General features: G+C 42.4%; 2 protein-coding genes across 6 annotated transcripts in view; one reads left to right on the top strand and one right to left on the bottom strand.

Moving 5' to 3' along the window:
• Window positions 1-24,461, top strand: part of MCF2L2 (MCF.2 cell line derived transforming sequence-like 2) — a 131,981-nt gene that overhangs the window by 50,082 nt on the left and 57,438 nt on the right. For all 3 annotated transcript variants that reach the window (XM_059855699.1, XM_059855703.1, XM_059855700.1), the window contains exons 14-15: window positions 1,239-1,342; window positions 2,754-2,842. In XM_059855699.1, coding sequence (XP_059711682.1) covers window positions 1,239-1,342; window positions 2,754-2,842 — 193 coding nt within the window. The remainder of the gene's footprint in view (window positions 1-1,238; window positions 1,343-2,753; window positions 2,843-24,461) is intronic.
• On the bottom strand, window positions 2,839-23,610 carry B3GNT5 (UDP-GlcNAc:betaGal beta-1,3-N-acetylglucosaminyltransferase 5). 3 transcript variants are annotated; one of them, XR_009487692.1, is made up of 4 exons: window positions 22,481-22,674; window positions 21,809-21,921; window positions 6,609-8,157; window positions 2,839-3,748 (listed from the first exon to the last, which is right to left on the bottom strand). XR_009487692.1 is itself a non-coding variant. In XM_059855705.1 (3 exons), exon 3 carries the CDS (start codon window positions 7,815-7,817, stop codon window positions 6,681-6,683), a length of 1,137 nt encoding a protein of 378 aa, XP_059711688.1. In that variant the 5' UTR covers window positions 7,818-8,157; window positions 21,809-21,921; window positions 22,481-22,673; the 3' UTR covers window positions 4,023-6,680. The 3 variants fall into 3 exon arrangements, 2 of the variants coding, with proteins under 2 accessions (XP_059711688.1, XP_059711689.1); XM_059855705.1 differs by lacking the exon at window positions 2,839-3,748 and having other exon boundaries at window positions 4,023-8,157; window positions 22,481-22,673; XM_059855706.1 differs by lacking the exons at window positions 2,839-3,748; window positions 21,809-21,921; window positions 22,481-22,674 and adding an exon at window positions 23,487-23,610 and having other exon boundaries at window positions 4,023-8,157.

The following is a 24,461-nucleotide window of genomic DNA, read 5'->3' on the forward strand; positions in this document are numbered from 1 at the left end:
AGTTTTCCTCACTGAATTTATATCAGACTTAGAGGGGTGGAGCGACTGCAAAGCAAAACAGAGCACGTGAGTTTCTGTCATTTTCTAGCAGCTTTAGGGACAGTACAGCCCACTTTACCATTTGCTGTGGGCTAAAAATAACACAGCAGAGATTCCATACTTGACATACAACTTGTTCATAAAAAAACAGTAAACAGTACTAAAGCCCCATTGGAAAAGTGTAGTGGTCCTCCAAGTGAATGCAAATGACAGACCCAAACTCTGCTTTACAATGCCCTTTGACAATATTTGCTTTAAAAGCAGCATCAAGCAATTAAAAATATTAATTCAAAATGAAATCATCATTATGTATCATCCAGGGGAGTACTGTGAAACAATAGGATGAAAACAACTCTGAAACCATACAGACATTAGATCATTTCTAGTTCTCCTTTGTTCCTGTACCTTTATTCTTTCAGTGGGCAGTTCAACATTGTAATTTTCAGCTTCTTCAGCAAGACAATTCTGTACTGACCTTGAAACAGTCAACTGTACTGAATTCTATAAGGGAGTTTCCCTTATATTTCCGGTTCCACAGTAATTATTGTAATAATAATTGGCAGGTATTTGGGCTGTTTCTTTCTGTACTGCTTCAGCAACTACTTAAATGCAGTGACATGTAACAGGCTCTGACTATGGGCCAGTCAATAACTGAAAAATTCTCCAGAGCATAACCAAAGCAGCTTGTTTCCTGTTTTCACTTCATTTCTGAGTCTAATTGGAAAAGGAAGTTTGCTGTGACAATATGAATCAAATTCATCTCTGAAAGAGACTCAGTTGAATTTGACTGCTTTCTTATCTTGTACCTGTTTCCTTTTCTGAAATATGTCACACTGAAGAAGTCAAGACTCAGATTGTGAACTGACCTGAGAAATTTGCTGCTGGATCAAGGAGCACCTGCAGTTTGGCTTCTTGTGAATGTGTCATCTTTCATTTAAACTGCACTGTGCTCTCATTCCTGGATCACCTGGAGCTGTCTGAGCTTGCAAGTTGTGATCCAGACATCAAAGTTGTAACTGATTTCCACTTTTTCTGCTGATTGCTTTCAGCAAGGGTTTTCACACCAACATCACTCCTCCAGCACAGCTCAGTTCTCTAAGCCAGGCCTCATTTACCCCTTCGCTCATTGCTTTGATTAGGAAGTAGAATTTTAACTTTTAGCACATTTTCTAATGCTACTTTCTTTTTCACTCTTTCAGCTACCAACAGGAGGTCTACAGAAATTTCCTGCCCTCCAAAGACTGTTTCTGAAGTAGAGTTATCAAAAAAGAAAAGCATTAAGAAGACAAAAGGTGGAATTAAGGTAGGATTACCTGTAATTTGGGGACATCCCATATTGTGAGAGAACTCAAAACCTCCTAAATGTGGATTTACATACCTATACATGGAATTTAAAAAAATGGAGCATTGCTAACTTAACTCTCTGATAAGGACAAGCTATTTAACCAACTTGTCTGTTATCCACATCCCTGACTTGTTCATACATTTCATCTTTATTCCTCTAAAGCTGAAAGCAAAAAGTAAATGCAGTCCATTTTCTGAAATGGCCAGCACAGCCCACAGTTTCAGCAATAAGCACAAAATAAAACAGTTACCAGCAGGAGAACACAGGTGGTCTACCCTTCGGCTAGACTCAAAGAAAGTGACTCTAGAATTAGTTTTACTCTCATCAGTAATGCAGATAATCAGTTGCATTTCTCCCACATAGTTAGGTGTATGCAGCAGTGTGGTATAGGCTTTATAAAATGGATGGTATAGGCCTATACCATCCATTCATTAATTTTTAAATCCACTTCCCATGACTACACTGCAAATTATGCCCCCTCCCTATCCTCCCATTGTTCTGGTAATAGTTCAGATGAGGATAGTTCATTACTGGATTCCATCATTATCATCAACCAGCTAAATAATTTAGCAATATAGAATGTAAGAATCAGCCCTTAAAAATGAAAGTGCTCAGGAAGTTGGATTCTGCTGGGATTTAGATATTGGCTTGGATTAACAGCAAACTGAGCAGATGGGTTGTTTAACTGAATTTGAATAGATTGGCTTTTCAGTAAGTGCAAGTAGTGCTTGCTGCTCTTAAAACTGCAGGCAGAAGGAGGAAAAGCCTGCTTAAAACTTGCCTGGAGAGCACTTGAAATGATCCAACTCTGCAAGACTGGACAAGGGAGTGTGTGAGTGTTTATCCAAACAAACACTGGAGCTGTGCAAAAGCTCTGTTTCAGCCTGGGCACGGGCTCTGCACAGGTCCCTGTGCTCAGCACTGCCTCACCCAGCACTGCTGCTGGGACACAGACACTTCTCAGAGGCACACAGAGGATTCCCACATTTCTCCACAGGGCATTCTACAAAGAACTCAGGAAATGTGAAGTCTTTGTGTTGGCTTCAGACAGGAAAAAATAGTATTGCAGAGTCTAAGGAACAGATTATTATGCCCATAATTATCTACACAAAGAGATAATTCCCCTTCTGTGGTACAAGAATATAATGACTTTGCCTGGAGTTAGGAATGCCTCCATGCCAACACTGAGCAAAGATGAAGAATATAAATAGGAGATGTTTCTGCACATCTAGAATTCAATTATTTGAACTTGTCTAATGACTTTCTAGGTTAGGTAGGATCTGGTTTTTATTCTTTCAGAGTTGGAGTTCTCTAAATAAAAGCATCAGCAATTAAGTATTTTCAGTTTTAACATGTCCTTCTCATTTAGATTGAAGTGATGCATGAAGCCAGTCAAGGAGGATCCAGCAGAGTCCTGGTGACCAGTGAAAGTGATGAGAACTTGTCAACAAGGAGGAGGTAAGGCTGCACATATGAGCCACATTATATATTTTTTCTTCTTAGAATGAAAATCACTGCATTGTAGCACATTCTCTACAACGTCTTTGAAGTTCCCCAAGATTAATAAATAATTAGCAATAATGAAGTCACTGAAATGCTTACAGCCATGCATTTATACCGAGTCTATCAGATGAAAAAGCAAATAAGAGTTATATTTTGTTTGTGTTGGGGCTTTTTTACAGGTTTTTTCTCTTAGAAGCATTAATTACAAAATTTGAGAAAAGAAGTCATTAGAATAAGCCTTGCATGTATTTACAAAAAACCCTGCTATTAAAAGATCCTCTCATAGTGTTCAGAATATTCACATTGGACTATATACCTCTGAGGGGCTTCTGGGTTTTTTAACTGCAAGCTCAAGTTTCTGCAAAAGCTTGAGAAAAATATTATTATCAATGCATTCTAAAGCACCAGATACTTAAATCACTTACTTCAACAAAAATTATCAAGCAACCCCAGTTTTAGCTGAACTGAAGTTTCTAGGCCAAAGGGAACAATTAAATAAAAAACCCCAGAAAACAAAAAACCCACAACAAAATCCCCCTGCAAGAAGCCAAATGCCACAATCCTGACTTCATTTCCTTTGTTCTCTTCTTCACTATCGTTCAGAAAATTTGTGCTTTAGTTATGCCCTTGTCTTATACACTGGAGTTACCTGATGCAAATGACTCCATTTGTAAAAACCCTAACTTGATACATTATGTCAGACAAATTGGACAGACATACAAATCATAATTATCTAAATTTAATTACACCCTATGAAAATACCATGTCTGGTCCCCAGACCATCAGATACTTTTTCCAGAGGTGCAAAGTATGATCTGAAATCTTGTGTAGACAGATACACATCTCCAGGGGAACGGCTTCCTGAAGAGAACATACAAATTATAACATTAGCAACAGGTTCAGCTTTTAATACCTGGCAATTTTATACAACTTTAGACCTAGAAGCTTGGTAAACAAATTTGCGAGCCCTCTCTTTTCTTGGGAACACCAATTTTGCTTTTTGCACACACCGGGGGCATGGGGGGGGAAAGAGGGACAGTTTGAAGTCCTCTTGTAAAAGAGAACTCAGAACAACACTTAAAAGTATCAGAACTGATCCTGTCAGTTACAAAGAAAGCAACAAGAGATATTTACCTTTTCTGTATTCTTAGGTTTTTTTAAAAGAAATAAGTCTGTTTATTCAAAACAAATTTTACAAAACAACTGTCTTTCTGTAGTACAGAGCAAAGTTTAAGAATAAATATTGAATACTTTGTATAAAAATTAGTAATATCAAAGGGAAACTGATGCAAACCAAACAAACAGATTAAAAAAAAATAGCATTAAATATGCTGTGCAACAATGTCAAACTCTTAATGAGGAGTGACCATTCAGGCTGATACAGTTTTATTTGAAGTAAAACCTATCAGCCCTGCATTGGAGCACTGAGACTATTGTTAAAAAAGATTCTTGATGGAAGTGTACAAATCTTAATTTGTGTTTAGAACCAGAAAATATGAAATTCTCTATGTCTCTTCTGTTTTTTGAAAGGAGTGCCTTCATGCTTTCCTTTTTATTCAACAAGCAACTTTTCACTGCAGCAAAAGAAAATGCATACTACAAGCATCAAGGCCCTTTTAAGATTAAGAAACAATCCAAACAAAGCTCAAACCAACTGTAAAATAAAGTATTTCAATGGTCAAAAGTGATTTTCAGATAATGGCAACTACATTTAAGCAGCATTTTAGATGTTAGCTAGTTAAAGCTACTTAAAGATTACTTTACTTTTGCATGTATGAGTGAAAACAAAACCCAACACGTAGATATGCTGGAAGACTATAGTCTTACTAGCACATTTTGGTTGCATACTGCATATGAAGACCCTCTTTCCCTTCAGTGAACAGAGTGGCTTTTCTAGCAGTGCAGTTTTGCTGTGCAGCTTTGTTGATTTAAACGGCTCACAAGAAGTCAGAAATCTGATTAAGCAGCTTTCCTTCAAGATCCAATACTTTCTCTATATGTGCATTTTTCTCTGTATGCAACAGGTTATAGAGATCTACATCCCCAGTACTATTATTCATTTGTTTAGGCAAGAAAGGAATTAGATTTGTTCCTTCTGAAGTATAGCTGTTATACTCGTCAGTCATTCTGACACTGATAAATGATTTCTTTGTCAGCTCTTTATATGCCCAACATTTGGGACCAGTTAGGAATCTTATTATCTTCCTTCTGCAAAGCCAATGAGAGGAAGTTACATGTTTGACTTAGTTCCAGTAACTACCTACCCTCCATCTAAGCAGCTTAGAGAACAGTCAGCAAGCTCACTCCTGGATTCTGTCTGCACTGACAGATGCCATTATCCATTCAAACCAGAAAACCTGCAGCACAGCTCCAAGAGCAGGAGCAGTTAGTTATACCAAGTTTATTACTCACAGCTTCAAACTAGCAAGTCCTGTACAGCTGCCACAGGTTTGGCAATTAGCAACTAAGATATCTGTCCTGAGAGTCTGTGGAAGCACCATGACTGAGCTGTGCAAGGACTGCAGGCAGCCTACAACTCTGGTTCTCTGCAGTATCTTTATGGCACCACAGGGAAAACTCCTAAGGGCTGCAGCCTGCACATCACTTAGCTCTGTTTTGGCTTACCAAGCACAGGCATTTTGTTAATTTGCAAGTGATATTAACACTGAGATATATTCAAGGTACAGGGGTTTGTGGACACCAACAACCCTGAAATTTTAAAGACAATTTTGACTTCAGGAGAAATATTTTAGTTACTATGATTTGTGTACTGAGTTTGTGTGAATCACCATCTCCCTATCCCTTCAATAGAAAGTCAAAGTTTGTAGAGAAAAAATCCTCCCTCTTTGTTAGTACAAGCTTGAAATTTTGTTTTTTTTTTAAGTCTTTAACTAGCTCTAAGTAACATTCCCAGGGACTTTTGCTTGCTTTTCACCTCTAGAATACTGGAAAATAGAAGCATTATTAGAAGAAAACTAACTTAACTTATTTGCTTATTAAAGATTAGATTTTTTAAATGTGCTGATTCAGTTTTCAGAAGACAAAGAAATATTAACCCAACCAGTCACATGAGTGGTATTTGGTTTTTTGTAGCTTCAGGTTCTAAAGGGGGTTCCTTTGTTATTTAAAACCACCAAGTCAGTGGGCATCCAAACACTGTTTCCCTGTTTTAAAGATTTAGGCAGCTTTGAGAAAACAATTGTAGCAGGTCTTCATTTCCAGCACTCACTATTTGTCAGCTGTGCAGGTCCAGACTGACTTTGTATGAAGCACTGAGAAATGGTGAATATTTGTAGAGTGTTTACACTATCTTAAACTACTGTGATAGCCTCATTCATGAAGTCAGAAGTTCCACTTTCCTCATGCTTTGGAAGGTCTACTCCATTCTGATATAACAGGGTTTTTTTGCCACATGCCTTAGTTCACATAGCTTTTATAAAAACCATCAAGACTTAACTGACAAGTTCAAAGAAACAGATATTTTCAACAAGCATTTCAAAGTCTAGAAGTGAAGTCCATTATAGTTCACTTATAATCCAGACTTGCATCCCTTGAAGAGTGTAAAAAAACAGGCTACAATGTAAAAGGTTGAAGTACAACAGGAGAGCTATTCCAATCAGTCTCTGAACAGAATCTGGGACCCTGGGACCATCTTCTTCCTCTCCCTCTGCCCACCCCAAGTATTCATGTGTAAATTTTACCTCTTTCCATGTTTACATACATTTTGGATCAACACCTAAAGTGTTGTTGCTCTGTCTTGGCTCAGTGGATCTTCAATGCAGATATTCAAGTATCAAGAAAACGCAGCTGAACAAGGATATGTGTCCACATAGTACAGTTTACAGAGAAGCACAATATTGACTAGTCTGCAGTACATTCTACCCCAAATCCCTGAAGTAATCTTTTTAACTTTGGGATCTGTAGCCTGCTTCCAGAGCTGGCGAAGATCATCTACGTGTCCATGAGATGTCATCATCTTGTTATAAATGCAGGGATGATATGGAGCCTTTCCTTCCCCAGAAAAAAATACATGATATTGTGGTACAATTCCCATTTTATTGGCACAGAGACCCATGAAAACATCATCTATATAAAGACTTGTATTCAGAGTCAATGAAGCCTCATAAACTTTAGATGCTACATCATTTGATATTACATATGCAGCTCCTGCTGTGTAGTCAGGGTAAGAGGGCCACTGGTACATTTCATATGGGACATAGTATTTGCTGCTCTTGTCTCTTATGGGAGGGGATCCACGATGGACACGACCAATCCAGAGATCTTGAGCACCCATTTGTGTGAGGCTTTGGAGATAAGCAATGAGATTTGGCATATGGATAAATATGTCATCATCTGCAGACATAATGAACCTGGCATGAGGACAGTAGGCATTCACCCAGCTAAACTGCAAAAGCAATTTAAGAGTAAGATTGTGAAAAGTATCCAAGAAGTCTTGCTGAATCAAATCCTGGTATTTCTGGTCTTCCAGCTCAAGTTCTCTTTGCTGCTGTGTTTTCTGCAGATGGTGTGTTGGTCGTCCTAAAGCAAAAAGGGTTTTAATGTTAGCATTAAGCTGAGAACGAACATACTTCTCATTACCCCAAGTTTGTCTAATTGCATCCCTTCGATGACGGTTTTCAGGAGAAGATTTCACAAACAGTAGGAGAAGGACATCCCGCTGCTGACATTTCTCTCTGTGGTTGATCAAGTACTGGTAGCTTGATACTCTGTTCAGGTTATCCCTGCTGATAGACAAGCTGTCATTCACAAAATGGTAGCTATTTATGAGGTATCTGTAGGAATAGGACTTCATATGGCTCACAATGTCATTATCAAACGGTACCCAAAAAATCATGAGACACAGTATGAAGCAAGTGGCACATAGCTGCAAAAAATGGCATTTTCTGACTCTTCTGGGACTAACAAACATTCTGATGCAGTTTTTATAATCCTTATTCTTGTTCAGGATCAGTGTTTTTACAGTGCCTGTGTTTTAGTTTAAGAGCACAGTGTCACCCTTCAAGACCAGTGTCCCTTGTAAGGCATGATGTCTTTCATTCAGTATCCTTGTGAAGACAGCTTTGTTCACAGACTTCACAAGTCATCTTTCTCAAAAAACGTTTTTCTTTGATTGAAAGAACACAGGCAGTTTTGAAAGAAGAGACTTGCAGATGAGTATTTTCCCTTTGGGGCATCTTGAAGCAAACACTACAGCTCTAGTCAGAACTTCTAGTGTTTCTTTCCTTCATGAAGATGAACACCTGCCAATTCTGAAGGGGAAGAGGAGAAAAGTTTAAGTGAGCTGTTATTAACACATTTGGTTTTAGGTTTGGTCATGGAAATCAGCTCAGTCACTGCCCATCACCACCCACATACACACATCTGTCCCACTCCTCAAAATAACAAAAAAAAGAGCCGACTTGGCAGCAAGTCAGAGGCGGTCAGTGGCCCGGGGCAAGCTTGTGGAGGCCAGTGAGAGAGATTGACATAAAAACTTCTTTCTTAGAAACCCCCACTGCCGTTAGCCGGCAGATGACAATCTCTTAAAATTCCTCTAAGCCCGGAGAGCGCCGCACGCTACGGACGGCCGGGCTTACAAATTGCCTTTTGGGCCGGCAGCCTGCTGAGCCCGGAGCCAGGCGGAGCCCCCGACTACTCCCGGCCAGCGAGTGCCGGGCCAGCGCTCGGGGTCCCGCCCGGCCGCGCTCCGTGTCCCCGCCCTGCCGCCCCCCTGCCTGCATCGCTCCTTCTCCCCGATGGCCTCGTCCCGCACCTTGGTAGCGCGAAGCCCCAGCCGGCCCCGCCGCTCCGCCCGGCCCCGCCGCTCCGCCCGGCCCCGCCGGCCTGAGGGCAGCGGCCGTTGGGCCCAACTGCCGCCGGGCGTGAGGCGCCGCGAGCCCGCGCCGGCCGTTAGAGCCCGGCCCCGCCGGGCACCGAGGGGACCGACACACGGACACACGGGCACACGGGCTCTGCCCGGCCCCGCCGGGCACCGAGGGGACCGACACACGGACACACGGGCTCTGCCCGGCCCCGCCGGGCACCCGAGCTACCGGGACACACGGACTGACACACAGACACACTGGCTCTCCCATTTGGCGCCCTGCCGCAGGTACACCTCTCGACACAGCTCACACAGCGCTACTGTCTCTGCTACCGGCCGGGGTTTAAGTGAAGAATCCAAAGCACAAAAAGCCACCCAAGTTCAGCCTTCTTGCCCTGCATGTTAAAATTTGGTTCTTGTAGCCGGAGTTGTCTCTGCTGTATAATAAACAAGAGCAGCCTGAAGAAGAAACTACTTTTCATCCCATAAAAAGCCAAAAATGGCCGTCAAGCTAGAAGTGTAGGACTAGCACCATAAGGAATGACATCCCACGAACTAAGCACTTGTTGCGTGGAAACAACCCCAGAAGCAAGAGAACACAAGCTATCGCTTTCAAGTCAGAAGTTATCTGCAACATAAATATTTTGAGACTGTTTTAGCCATCTGAAGTCTTGCAACTAGAATAGCAGGATGAGAACACAACAGAGTATACAGTGATAAGAATACCTGGGGCAATTTTGTGGTGCTCCAGGAAGGGGACCAGCTGCTCAAAATGGAAACCATGCATTGGTGTACCCGAGGATTGCAGATTGCAAGGCATAACAGAAAAGCTGTATGGGCAGTTTGGTGAATAAAAGTCAGTCAGCGCTTTTTATAGTATCAGTTTAAACCCTTTTTATTTTGGAAACATGAAGTTAAACAATGCACCTCAGAGTTATAAACTCAGCAACTTTACAATAGAACACTATTGCAAAGCTTACTCTTGTTTCAGATGAAGCACAGGGATGCAGACAAGCTGGAGTGTTATAGAAATCCCAGCTTTTGGTGGGTCCTTTTGAAGGAGTGGGTCTAAAGCTACCAGGCAGTCAGGCTGTTCACTGCCATCATGATAAACTTAAAGCAGAGGACTGAAAGCAAAGGGAGTACAAGGCAATCTATTTAACCACCTGAAGCAAAGTATTACCTTGGTAAACACAGGGATACTCATCACCAAATACAACTTTTTTAGATTACACTTGGATAAGAAGTTCAGTCTGCAATTGCCAAAGCCATCTGGTAAAAGGAGACAACAGTCAACACCACAGATAAAAAGGACATGGCCACTGGAAGCTAGCAGTGAAACTAACCTACATGACGTCATTCCCCACTAGGGAAAAAAGCAGTCTCCAGAAAAAAAACAAAACCACCAACAACACTCAAACCAAAGCCATAAAATTTACTGGCTAAGGGCTGGAACAGTCTGGTTGTCATTTCCTTGTTCTAGTTCAGTGGAATTAGATGAACCATAAGTAAACTAAAGTTGTTCAGAATCCTCCTCAGAAAAATACCTCTCAGGTAAAATTTTAAAATGTGACTATAGATGAGCAATACTGATGAAATTTAAGAAGATCTATACCCACTTGCCCATTTCTCTCCAAAAAAGCATGGAGATGTACACTGAAGGTACAAATGCACAAGTAGAGTCTCTTTGATTGTCAGAAATTTTTATAGTCCATTTACAAGACCCAGCCTTTGGACTTAGTCATGTTGTCCTTCCCTTAACAGGAAAACAGGTTGAGATACCACAGGAGCTATTTGCTGCTATTCAAATTTCATCATTCCAGGAAAAGAAAGCAATCCAACTCATCAATGTGTTCTCCCTAGCAAGAGGAAACACCATGAAACAGATAAAACCGTGCTTGACAGTAATTTTTCTGACCATAATTAAGGTGTTTTTCCTGTTGTTGTGCATTTTCTTACTTGTGGCTTGAAAGCTGTTAGATCCACTCGAACACTGGAGAAAGGCTGTAAGAACCATGGATCCATACACAGTTCCTGTAACTGCCCCTCTTTCCGGCAGATTTAAGATTAGAACTGCCTGTGCTATTTCCCCCAGTTGCAAGTACTGCAGGCTTTTGCCATCCTGTAGCAAATCCTGTCTTTGCTGAAGGAGTTTGTTATTTAACCTTTCAGTACTTCCACAAGCATTACTCATTATAGCAACTGTTCTCTGTTCTGTGTTTTGCATCTGGAATATATTCTAGGGTGAAAGAGGAGCTGGCATAGTTTGACTTGCAAACTCAATAGTTTGTAGAGTGACCACTATGGAAAAGCAAGTCCTTAGGGACCTACTTTGACTTTTGAAAAAAAGTCAGTATGAAATTTATTTCATGATAGAAGTAGAACAGTTTCGGAAAGGCCAGCTAAGGAGAGACAGACAAGAAACATCTTAAAGAGAAATAAAGACACCCTAGACATGAGACACCAGAGGCACAGACCCTCACAGGAAGAACCATGAAGAGACAATGTTTACACAAAAGACATCCAACATGGAGATTTTTTTTCCAACTAACACCACCCTGATAAAAACCTAAATCCAAGAGACCAACTAAGACTGCCCAGAGAGAACATTTCAAAATTCCCAGCTACAAATTTTGTCATGTGGTACCATACGCAAGCTGGCCTTCAATACACCAGATCCGAGCATGACATGTATTTTAGGACAAAGATCATAATATACAGTTATTTTTTACTCTTCCCACCTAGGACAGAAGATTAGTTCAGATCACAAGTGGCTTTCCCAGGATATACCAGGAAACACTACATTAACTAAAACTACTTTTTACAATCAACTTGTAGCAACTGGCCCTTTCATATCAGCAACTCTTGGTTAAAGTTCAGCAGATTTACGAAGATTTACCAGAAAGACTGGAGACCTCAAACATTACCTAGTTCCAAACCGAATTAATCTGAAGAGCTGCTGCTTTCTATGCCCATGTTTTGCCCTTGGCTTTTGGGGACAGCGTCACAGTCACTCTGCCCTCTCATCCTTACCACACCAACTTTCCACAGCTCGCAACAGCTCTGGAGTTTATATAGTTGCTCAATAATTCAAATTAAGCTTCTCCCATCCTCTTACCCTCAAAAAGCAACCTGCTGAATCCCAGAAGGAAATATCAGAATGCGGCTAATTGAGGTCAAGCTGTGCCTAACCTAAGCGCACAATAGGACTCAAGGGTTTTCTTTTGTAGAACCAGATGTAACTTTGTATCTAATGCTTTCAGTCTTTTCAGTTCTAAGGGTACTGCCAGGCTCTGGTACTATAGAAATTTTGAAGCCCTAGGATAGGCTTTTGCTATAAGGTCAGGATAGTTCTGTCACATGAGCTACTCCATATCAGCTTGTGTGACACTGCAGTGGACGCCCAGGTTAGAAGGCACATTGCAGAGATGTGTTTCAGCTCCTGTTTCAGCTGCACTCCATCCTGACATCAGATGTGACATGAGATGTCCTCTAAGCTGCAACACCACTTCTACAGCACTAAAGGAATGTGCCCAGCCAGAGGTGACAGTGGCAGATATGTTGCAGTTAAAGCTGCATGGGCCAAGATTATCACTGCCTGGCTTTAAATTCAGAGAGATGTGTCAAGCCTAGTGTAAGGACATAATCCTGAAAAGAGTGAGTTGGATTTTCTTGAAGCTTTCAAAATCTGTTTAGAAAGGGGCTATGGGGTCCAAAGAACATGTCTTGATATGTTTGAGAGTTTTATTTTTTAAGTAGAATTCAAAACTTTTTTGCTGTGTTTGAAGCAATGTAAACAGTTATAATTCCTGTGAAATTGAAGTCTCCCATCTCTAGTATTGATTTATGTACTGTTTACACCCAAAGTCCAAAGGAAATCTAGTCAAGGTCACGCATCAAATAAGCCATCAAAACACAAGTTTATCAAGATTTTTCATTATAATTGAGTAATTGAAGATGACTAAAGTACGTGTCTAAGTTAATGGGAGCAAAACCTGAATGGACTTTGCTGCTTACAGCTTTAGCTAGAAGATTATGTAAACCAGGTTCCTCTCATGGTTTTTCTGTTGCTGATGTCTTCACAAGTCATGTTATCTGTCATCTCTTCCCAAGCCTATGTCCTCCTTCTTCACTTTCCACTTTTTAAAAACTTCTTATATGTTAAGCACTTATATATTAATCTTCAGGTTCTTCTTTTATGTGAGCTGTGCCACAAAATGAAGAACAGTTCCTGGCACTTTTGGGACTTCCTGACATAGTGACAGATGGTCACATTAGGAAAAAAATGCAGTAAGTTGCTTAGCTAAGGCTGCCTTCCTATATAGTTTGCAAGAACCAAGATGAAAAAGTCACAAGGAGACTGCGAAGAAATTAATTTCAAAAATATAAAGACTTCCTCTGTTACACCTCGTTCTGTCCAAACTGTCGAGAAATGGAAGCCAATTCATGCAAGTATTCTTTAGGAAAATATGCTCACAATGGCAATGGAATTAACAAAAAGAAACAGTGCTGTGCTCCAAAGATCTATGAAAAGTTTAGGATCAGGTCACAGATGTTGCATCAATAAGGAACATAATGCAGCTATGACTGACGGTAGCTTTGCAAATTTTGTTTCAAGAACATATAACCCATCTTCTGCAATTTCCAATGCAGGCTTCACCTGCAAGCTCTTGGGTTTGCCTGCAGCTCCTACTCAGGGTACAGTTTTCTGGGAAGGTACAACAGCACTCTACTACGCTCTCTGTGTATGTGTTGAGGACTTCCCAAGTTGAACAGACACCTGACTTTTCATGAAGGTGAACACCCAGTGCTTTCCAAAACACAAACTCCTTAAATGATTCTGACATTGCTTGGTCAAGAGGAATCCCCTTATTAAAAACAATGGGCATTGAAGCACAGCACTTTGTCCAGGGATGTTCTGTATCAGAATAACTACAACACCACCAAGAAAAATGAGCCTTTTGAAGCTGTGCCCAATTGCTGATTCTCACTGATGGCTAAAACTTGCAAGTGCTGAGCAATGTTGGCAGAGAAATTAAAAGGATGGCAAAGCTTTAGATGGTAATTGAGTAAAGCAGTTCAATTCCTTCAGGGCTGGAAGCAGAAACAGGTTGTAAATGCTTAGCACTGCCAGGAAGCAGCTAATTGCCAATAGAGATTTAGTTTCTACAGAGGTTTGGCACTTACTATAACTATTGGGTGGAAAGAAAGAGAATTATTTCTTCTAATTTTCCACTATTGGGTTGAAAGAGAAAGAATGATTTCCCCTAAAATGATCTGAAACTTCCCAGCTGCTAGCAGCCAGTGTACACGGAGACATCTGCCAGAAAGGACAGATTTGCCTTCTTTAATGGCTTTTATCAAGATTAGTTGTCCAAAACAGCCACTATGGAGATGGCAGGAGACGAGCAGGACCACATCTTTCAAGCATCTGTCTACATGAGACTGCAGTTCTCAGTTGTTTTAACCTCCCATATCCACTGCAGACTCTTCCCCATACAAGCTAGAAGGAAGGACAGCATTTTCCAGAATGAGTCTCCAAAATATGAGTCATTTAGTTCAAGGGATTTTGCATAAAATGCACAAGCACCAACATGATATTTTTTTCACTTGACATGCAGCAGATGAGGTGAAAAGAGCCTGTTCTTTTCACTGACAGTAAGAATAGTATTCTGATGTTTCTGTCTGTCAGTGACATGACTGAGGCCACATGTCCTCATGTTCTGAGAGGAGGGACTAAGTTAAGCACTCAACTTCCACACAGACAAGTCAAAACTCTTGAGACTCAGCTACAAAGGCTGTAATGGCACCTATTGTTCAATCCACCACATCTGTTTTGGCAGCAATGAGCTCTAGTGATGCACTGAGCAGTCTGAATTTATGTAAGTTCACTTTCACGGTGCCAGCATTTAAAGACATATGACTCTGGCACACATTCCTTTCTACTCCCATGCACCAAGGCAAAAAGAGGTAGAAAAGGGGTAGAGCACATTAACTGCAGCTGTTAATGTTACCCCATTACCATAGCCTCTGGAGAGTCACCTCCCTCTCCATTTTACAGTAGATCATTTCTGTTCATATTTGGAGTCTTATCCAGAAGCTTCTGTGCAAGTGGTGCAATGAATTTTCTAGTGGTTATAATATCACTTACTCCCAGGATATTATAAACACAGCTTCCCTGCAAAAGTGAGCAAGGACCACAAGAGGCATTACAAAGGGCTCACCACTACTTTCTATCCCACATTAGTGTATTCACCTCTTTACAAAAGTGGATTGCAGACAATCTTGCAAGAAGGACATCCCATTAAACATGGCACGCTTTGAGCTGAACATTGAAGAAAACTATTTTCCCCATACTAGAGAAAGCAATTGTGAAATGTCAAGCACTTGAGGGTCCAGTACAAAACTCAACACTGGAAGACAAGAAATTGAAAATTCCATAGTTAGGTATTAGTACTGAATGTCCCTGTTTCATAGCATGTTCCAGTTGAAGAGCTACAACATCAGGCTACAACATAATTTTTTCAGGTGCCTATTTTAAGTAAGCCCATTCAAATATTTATTTGCAGCTTGATTTAGAGATGTTATTTCCTACCTATTTTCCCCACAAACCCAGGGTGAATTCTGTTCCAGTCTGCAGGAACAGAAGATCAAGCTGAACAAGTATCTGAAGCAGACTTTTTCCATGCTAGCCGCCAAACTAAAAGAGGAAGTCAAGTTTCAGACTGACACAACTAACTGTAAGACTAGTTCAAGCTGCCTTTCTATGGGGCCTCTCAGAAAACTTTCTTTTGCCCTGTAAGAGTACTTAAAAATAATGCAGTGAGTCAGAAAGTATGTGAAGGACTTGTTTAAACCAAAGGCTAACACCATTGTACCATGGCCATTTCTAGGTTTTAAGATTTTCATTACAGAGTAAAGAGTCTCTCAACTGCTTCCCAGTCTATCCCTCTTCCTCAGACAATACTGTAGCCTATTAACCTAATTCAGCAAACTCCAAATGGATGTCCCACACTGCAGCAAGAGCTTGCATGTTGCATGGGCCACTACAAGGTTGGCACTGAGGCAGGAAGACAGACAAATGAGAATTGTAAGTTCAGTTTTAGATTAGGATGCAGAGTGTTTTGTGCCAAATTATTGTGTGTTTCTCCTTCAGTTAGTCCAGTGATGATAAAACATGTTGGAATTAAAAATGTCAAAAAATCTGGTTAACTTGAAGGGTGTGGGAGCTGGTGGGTTTTCTTAGTGCTCTATTAGATTAACTCTCCCTGTTCTGCACTGAAGTTAGCACAGACCACAGGTAAACTCTTGAGTCCATAGAGCAGAGTATCATCCCATTAAGATTTCCCAAATCATCTCAGCTGCTCTCTTAAGCATGGCTCATTCAACTCAGCCAAGTCTCTTGCTGACTTACCATCCAGACACCATTTACGCTATATGGACAACTGAGCATGGCAGAAGTCCTGCATCACTCTTTTCTGTTTCAAATCCTTTCCCAAACCTACAAGTAGAGCCCAGGGAGACAAATCTTCAGGTTTGCTTGTAACCTGCAAAGCACATCCACAAGAGTTTGAAGAAGCTGGGTAGCAGAACACTAGTTCATTCCCATCCTTAGATCCCTTCAGTAGAACCAACACCACTTTTACTAAAAACTCTTCCATCAGCCATAGGTGGAACATAGGTGGAACATTTCCAGTTCTGTTGTCAGAGAGGTATCCTGCAGTTTCAAGGCCATGCTTCCCCACCACATGCACACACCCAGCAAGCACAAGGTCCAACGCTACGCTGAATCCACCACACACAAAGCACACACTTACACACACAGTCTAGTATTTTAAACTACAGGATCAGCCTAGAAAGGAAGCTGCTCTGTGGAAAAAAACAATACCTCTATCAACATCTAAGGATGCACGTTCATATATTATTAATTATTTTAAGATGAGCTTTCTGATTAATGATAATGAGGAAGAGAACCTCTTTAAGATGACCCCTAATATGGCTCATCCTCTCCCATGAATGCAGTGGAGCTGCCACTACCACAAACACTTCAGAGGCCTCCCCTTGAGATCACCAAAAGCAAATATTGCCCAAGCCACTCCATCTTTCTGTACACCCACAGACCTACATGCACTTAAGAAGAGACAGTCATTGCCCACTGTTCTTTGGCCCTGAACAGAGTCTGCTCTTGTTCATCCTCACCCCCTCCCACTCACTGCTGTGCAGCTACCACCAGCACTTAAGCAGAGAGAAATGCTGTATTCTGCTCGAGGCTGAGGGAAGAGGAAAGTTGTTAATGACCCTGTCTGCTTCTTGCATAATCCCATCTAGTGGGTTGTCTTCTTTCATTCATAAGAAATGCATTTATTTGAATCAAGCAATCAGCCTGTCCGATCATGCATTCATTTCTTGTTCAGCATTTGTACTGCAGCTATTTTCTTGAGAGATTAATTACCATTTGGGGTAGCTCAGCAGTAATTTGATAAAACTGTGCAGATACTGTGTAAATGTGAAGTTTATATTTACTATATACACATACACACATTTTCTATAAAAGCATGAAGTACCAGTCATTCAAGAAATACTAGCAGAAGTTAAAGAACTTACAATTTTAACTACTTTACAATTAAAGTTACACAAACAGCACCTTAAATTCAACTAAAGAGTCACTCTAACTCGAGGCACATCATTATCTAGAAATAGGAACACATCAGACTGTCCATTTCTCCTAACTTCCAGCCTTCAATTCTGAAAGCATTCACAGTTTTCACAGACCAAATAGCCTGAAATACTCGTAGCATTGAAACTGAAGAAACATAATGTTAAGAGGCACGGGAGAGTAACCAAACTCCTAAACAAACAAGCACTATCCAAACCTGTAAGGTTCATATTCTCCAATCTCTATTTGTATAAAAAATCACACTTCTTGGGAAGGAGCTGTCAGTTAGGAGGAAAGGTTATATAAGATGGCAAAGTTTTGCTATTATAAGTGTACTTGAGGAGCTGGCCACCAAAAAAGACCAGAGAGGATAACGTTTCACCACTGATTTAACACTTCTATGACATCTGGATTCACCTATCCAGCTATCCTTTTCCATTAGCTCAGTAGTGAAATGTTTAATTTCAATTATTTTCTATGATTACATAAGTTTCAAGGTTCTTATGTGGTTAGCACATTTTAAAGTTTTCAGGACAGTCAAATATTTCACATAACAAACTGATAGTTCTTTGAAAATTTAAAAACAGATTCAGTACTGAAGGCTTCTACATGCATATTCGGGGTGTCCATTGCCTCAAGCCAGCCAGAAAGACGTAAGCATTTGAGATTTTAGGATAATGTGGTTCGAGAACCATCAGCATATACAAAGAGCTGCAGATTGGCTGGGATAATAGCGGTGCAAGGCTTTGTTTAAGCCTGTCTGCAAACGAGGTGGGATGAATTCCATTAGTCCTCTCCTACTTCTGTGGGAACTAAGGAGAATTTTGGCTTTTATACAGCCTCTTCTGCAATGCAACAAGGGCAGGGATTGAACAGGAGATACTTGCCTGCTCTTAGTTTTTATTAAATATGGGGAGCAGGACGAGCACAGGCTCATGGCAGAAAAGCAAAGCAAAGCAAAGCACCCCTCCTTCCCTACCCCTTGCACTTAGGAGGAACACAGAGCTGCAGCCTCTGAGTAACAGCGTCCTGCAGTTCCAGCTCACCATGGCTCAAGTGCCCTCCCTGAGAGCTGCTACCAAGCAGCCACAACAAGCCACAAAACAGAGGGCTAACCAAAGAGTTCCTCAAGATGCAAATCAGATAAGAAAAGTCAAACAAAGAAGCTGCTAAACACTCCCAATGTATTTAATAAGGAGTGAGATTTCGCCAACGTGACAGTCTTTGTAAATTAAATTAAGGAACTTGTGTATTTGCATTTAAGTAGAAGTGCTTGTCTCAGCTTAGGAGAAAGGGATAATAGATCACACTAATCAATAACATCAAGAGCCTGTAAAATAATATTTTTACATATATACAAAATAATGTTTTTACATATATACAAAGATACATATCTGTTGTATATATGTGTATATATATACATAGACACTTCTTTGCAAGATTAATATAAGTCCAAGAATGTAACAAACTACCTACGGCACTTGCATACACACAGCACCTGATTAGGAGCTGCTGTGAGGACAGTTTAGTGGAATGCAGTTAAAGTAGAAATTACAAATGCAATTCAGTGGGAGAGAACCACAAAACACCCACCCGTGGACTGCAGAAGGAAGCTACAAAGATGGGAGCAGAGGCTTGCAAGGCAGGGATGACTTAGGGATGACTTAAGGGTAACTTCAGAAGGAAAAGCAAAGATGTCGCTAAAGAAGCCTTATCGTTCTAGAAAGTTGAACTTGGAGAACAATGCACTAGAAAGCCAGTATTTGTAATTACCACAGGACTTAACTCTGGACTAGCTGACAAAGCAGCCGGAACCTCTGCAAACAATTAGTCATAGGTATGGTACCTTTGCCACCCTAACTACCCACTAGAAGGCTTCCTACTAAAAATGCAGTCAATAAATATGTTACTGCGAAGTCAGGAAAGTTACAAGGCAGGAAGCACTCTGTGTGAAAGCACTTTGTGTAGTTTTAACAGTAAAACACATGGATTGCACAGTCTGGTGCACAGTGCCAAGTTAAAGACTAAGCATCCTTTAGTTAACTAAGTCAAGTAGCAGAAAATTCATCTTTCCTCTGTTTCATATTCCTTACAAAAACACAGCTAATCGAGTGCTGAGGGCACAGGGCTGCAGCGCTGTTTGTAAACTTCTACTGATGAGCAGCAGTTTAAAGAACAAGAAAAACCAAGGTTTCTGCCCTAGGACAAAAGGTCTGTTTTGTCTGACAAGCCTCCTCAGATCTTAGTGGAAGTGAGACTGGAAGAAACAAATGATGCAGGATACGATGGGAGAAGAAATGTGAGCAGTCTTAGCAGGCAAAGAGCATGCTCAATTCGAAGAAATTTTCCTTAGCTCCAAATGCAAAGGACCAATTAAATCCCTTCCTTTGCTGCCATGTCCAAAACACCTCCAACCATATGCTCTGTGTTGACAAAAGATGTTCTTTATTCCCAACTTCCTGCCTCACCTGAGTTGGTGAGGTTGACCTTCAGCACCTGAAAAGTGATCATGTACCTTCAGAGCATGGCAGCATTCCTGGGAATTCTGAGTGACCATTTTTTATTCAAGTTTTAAACTACAGTCAGAAATCTGGAGTTGGTACCAGACAGTCAACCTTGACCTCATGAAACTTCTTTGCAAAAAGCCAAGGCAGGTAATCCTACAGCCTGTAGTCTTTAAAGTGTGTATATGTATGTCCCTCTTCAACAGTCCTGCAAATAAGTTGCTTTTGCTTACAACATTTCCTTCTTCTGAGGTCATCTGTTTGCAGGTTGTTTAGGCATCCTTGGGATCTGTTAGATTTTCTGAGTTATTTGGGCATGTAGCAGCCACAGCATGTCCAAGCCCCAATTCTGAGTTGAAGATCAGGCTACACAGCCAGCCAAGCAACAAGTAAACTTCAGGACTGGTACAGGTTCATTCTAAAACGCTGCAATTCCCAAATCAAGGTGTGTCATCATCCTACTTCTATGCATGGTGGTGATTTCCCCATTGACTATAAAATTTAAGTCAAGTGTCATCTTTCAAAGATCCTTCCACAGCACTCTCCCCTTTGCTGCCAGGGGCAAATGTCCTACGTGGAAAACTTATGATAAAGTGGAACCTCTAGTATCTATGACTATTATTTCAGTTTTTGAAGACTCAGGAGTTCACAGATCTCAGTTCAGGATCTGGACCACAATCTCCCAAATGTTGCAAAGAATCCAAATATATGTCTCCTTTATCAGAGAAAAATCCTGCTTTCACTTCTGGCCAACCTGACAGAGGTGGGTCATGCTGCTTCCACAGGAATTTAAAGATTAGTTATTACTGAGGTCTGCTGAATAGTGAGGTAGCCTCACTTGAGATGTGCACATCCTAGGAAGCTAAGGAAGGTGTCTGACTGAACTCTGCAAGTGCCATGTAGAAGGAAGAGCTGGTAGTGCAATGCTCATCCGTCACAGTAGTGCAATGCTCATCCATCACGTTCTGGTTCTCTCCACCTCTTTCTGCCAGTCCCAAGGCCCAGCCAGACCCACTGCAGTAACAGCAATGCCACAGGGAGGTTTCCCAACAAAATCCCCTCAGTACTTCTCTACTTCTAGTAATCAACATCTTCAAGGTAGAGGATTGCCTAGACAACTGTTCAGGCATAGAGGGATAACCATGGCAGAGGCAACACAGAACATCCTGGATGCTGTAACACTGTAGGTGCAGAGTGACACTAAACACATCAGCCACTGGCATTTCCAGTGATAAGCCATGACTTGCAGGGTTTTCCACATGCTTCTCCCTAATCTGTAGGTGAATTACCATTCAAGCATCAGTACTCACTACTCCAGTTTGGCCAGATGTCAGAGAGATTGCAGCAGGAGCAACCAGTTTGTTTCTCAATAATTTGGGATCTCAGAGAAAGCAGAAAGTGATACTGTTTTGTTTCACTCGGTGGAAGACACCCAGTAAGCAGAATTTCTAAGCTGAAAAACAAGCAAACAAACTCCAAACCCCTTACCTGCAAAAAAAGCCCACATTTTTACTGCAATACTACATTTCTGTGTATAATAGATGGTGGACTCCTATGAAGCTAGTTTTGGGAAAAAACAACCAGTTTCTTCCATAATACCAGAGCAACGCCCAGCTCTATATGACAATCCAGGCTTCTGGAATACTGCTAGAATATTCCACAGCTGTTGATAACAGTGAATTACTGTCTCCTGGCCTATTCAACAAAAACCCCTTAGATTGCAGTTATTTTTCCTTTTGAAAGATAATCCGTTCCTTTTCTAGACCCTTTCCCTTTCCAACTGCTAGAAGAAATGCAAGTACTGAGGAGAAGTGAGAACAAGACAGCATCATACAAACCAGGTTTCAACAGCTGCACTGGTAGTTTCAACACTGCTGCTAAGAGATCCCCAGGCATGCCCCTGGGTAGTTCCGAATTGAGGATGCTGCTGCACGTACCGAGTTCTGCGCTGCATTGCCGAGTCAGGATAGTTACAGGGCTTCTTATCATTGTCTCGCACTCCATGTAGTTGCTCACACCGGCATCTCCCATCTCCGGATACTTCCAAGATCTTGCGCAAAAGCAGTTAACGAAGCTACTGTCTCCCCAACAGCTCAGGTGTTTTCTGTGCTCCCCGCAGCGCGGATGAGGCGCTGCGATTCTCCCTTTCCTGGGGTCCCGCCGCCCCCAGCCCAGCCGAACCCGCGGCTCTGCGCCGCGCCCGCCTCCCGGCGCGACAACAAGGGCATTTCCAGCTCTCCCGAAACCTTTGAAACCCAGGAGTATCGAACACACCGGGAAAGTCGCGAGCTGGAGGACACCTCGCCGCCCCCACGGGCTTTCCCCCGCTGGCTGTTGCCGCCTTCCGGCAGCCCCGCGGCCCCCAGCTCAGTGATGGGAGATCCTCCCTACCGCGCCTTACCCTGTGCCCCGGAGCACCCGCAGAGACCGGGAGCGGCCTGGGAGGGGCGGCGGGCAGGGTACAGCTTCCAGCCATGCGGCTGCGGGCGCCTCTTCGGGGGAACAAAGGCGGGAGCCGGCGGGCCCATCCCCGCACACCCCCCACCGCCAGCCTCCCCCCTCCGGAGCTCAGCAGCCTGGCGAAGAGCACAGACAAAAAAAAAAGATACTTTTTTCCCCCAAGCTTTGCTTAGCGCAAACGCCCTTTTTGAAAGTGTTCACTCTCTTTCTTTCGCCTAATGTGATTTCTCGTGCCGATTTTTCCTACGGGTTGCCCAAAAGCTGCTCGGGGCGGAGGCAGCTCCGTGCCCACGTTCCGCGCTCAGCAGGCGGGCGGCAGCCCGGGCGCTCTCGGGGGCGCGTCCCCGTGTTGCAACGCAGGGCTGCGCGGAGAAACTCCTAGCCGGATCTGCGAGTTTCTTGTGTGGGAACAGTGAAGGAAGGAAAAAAAAAAAAAAAACCCACACTTTTCCTGCAGGAAAAAAAAATAGTTTGGAGGAATAGGAAGCCGGGAGGGGCTGTTGGAGCAAGGGGCGGGAGGAAACGGCGCGCCTTTGAATGGGTTTTTTTCACCGCAATGCTCGAGCGGCCGCGAGTTTTCCCTCCAAGGCTCAGGGCATGAGAAAGACCCCAAAAGCACCACAAAAAGCCTGATAATTTTCTGGCTTTTTTTTTTTTTTCTTACACATAATCGACTGCCAGACAATCAGAGGTTTGGGGGGAAATCTGCTAAAAGGTTACGCAGAACAGACATCAAAACTACACTGAAGTTTGGGTCTCGTTTACCACAGGAATTTGAAATCCCAAACTCCAACAAGACCCTTCTTTAGGACGGGAGAGGGGCAAGCGCGTACGGCGATAATGGATGCGGTCTGCACCGACACCTTGGAAACAAAGCAGTTGGAAAACTCGTTTGTCCAAAGCAGGGAGCCGCAATTCCTGAAACGCGGAGAAGTGAGACACCCTCCTCCCCTGAACAGACCAGCTCTTACAATCCCTGAAGCCAGGCAGAGAAGAAAAAAAATAGCATTTAGAAATCCGGAATATTTTCGCTACTTTTAATTACCCGGCACTCGCTTTCGCCATCAGAGGCACCAACAACCCGACTGCTCTTAGTTCAGAAAGCGCGAGGGGCAGCGGAACGGCGCCCAGCAGAGATCCCCTCACCTCACCTACCAAACTGGCCGCAGAGCTGCTTTCTCCTCCGCTGGCTTCCTCGGGCAGCCGGGACGGGCCGGGCCACGGCGCTCCCCGGCAGCTGATGGGCTCCGGCGGCCCGGGAGCCACCGGCTCCGCCCCCTGCGCCGCGCTCCCCGCGCCCGGCCCGGGCTCCCTGCTCGGCTCGGGTGTCCCGCTGCTCGCAAACACCCTGCCCGCCCGCGGCGCTGCTCCCGAGGAGCTGGGCAGGCTGACACTGCAGTGCGCGACGTGGGAAAACTCTGTCATGAGCTGACACAGCGCGGAAAGTGATGTGCTAAAAGTTCTAAAGTACTTATATCTTAAATATTTCTTAAAGAACTCCATAAAAGTTTAGCTAATCGCTCCTCTAAGTCTCCGAGGTGCCAAATAACATCTTATTGCTGGGTAGTTAGTTTGTAGGTCACAGTTAGGCTTGTTTGTATCACTTTGCTGTTGGGAATCTTCAGAGGAGTGAAAAAGAGCATGATTTAGGGTTTCTTTTTCTCTTCTATCTCCCCCACAAATCTTGGTGACTTCCTTACACCAGCCTGAGGGAAATGCCTGATTCATTGAAGAACATCAATAGTGAGTCAGTCTCCATGGACAGTAGGACTGAGACAGAAGTATTTAAAAAACAAACCAAAGAAAGTGCTATGAATGTGCCTTCATTGAATACACTTTTGCCAAACTTTTGTAAAGAGAAAAACTGGGTTAAAAATGGCATTCAAATTCACTTGAAAAGCCACTACAATGCTGTGCCTTGTGTAATTTTATAGAATCACAGAATCATAGATTTCTCACTGTCTATAAATATAAAACACAAACCCACTGTGTATCTCCAATTCTTTCACACGACTGTGATTGATCTGAATCATTCCTGACCTCATCATTGACTTCACAGAAATTTAACCATTGCATATCATGACAATTAGGGTCTGTTTGTCACTTTGCAACCATAAATCTGACAACATC

The sequence above is a fragment of the Haemorhous mexicanus genome, chromosome 10 (assembly GCF_027477595.1).
Source record: "Haemorhous mexicanus isolate bHaeMex1 chromosome 10, bHaeMex1.pri, whole genome shotgun sequence".
Classification (NCBI taxonomy): Eukaryota; Metazoa; Chordata; class Aves; order Passeriformes; family Fringillidae; genus Haemorhous; species Haemorhous mexicanus.

Bases quoted from the DNA above. Each gene is read 5' to 3' on its own strand.
- B3GNT5 (XM_059855706.1), bottom strand. From the start codon at position 7,817: ATGTTTGTTAGTCCCAGAAGAGTCAGAAAATGCCATTTTTTGCAGCTA.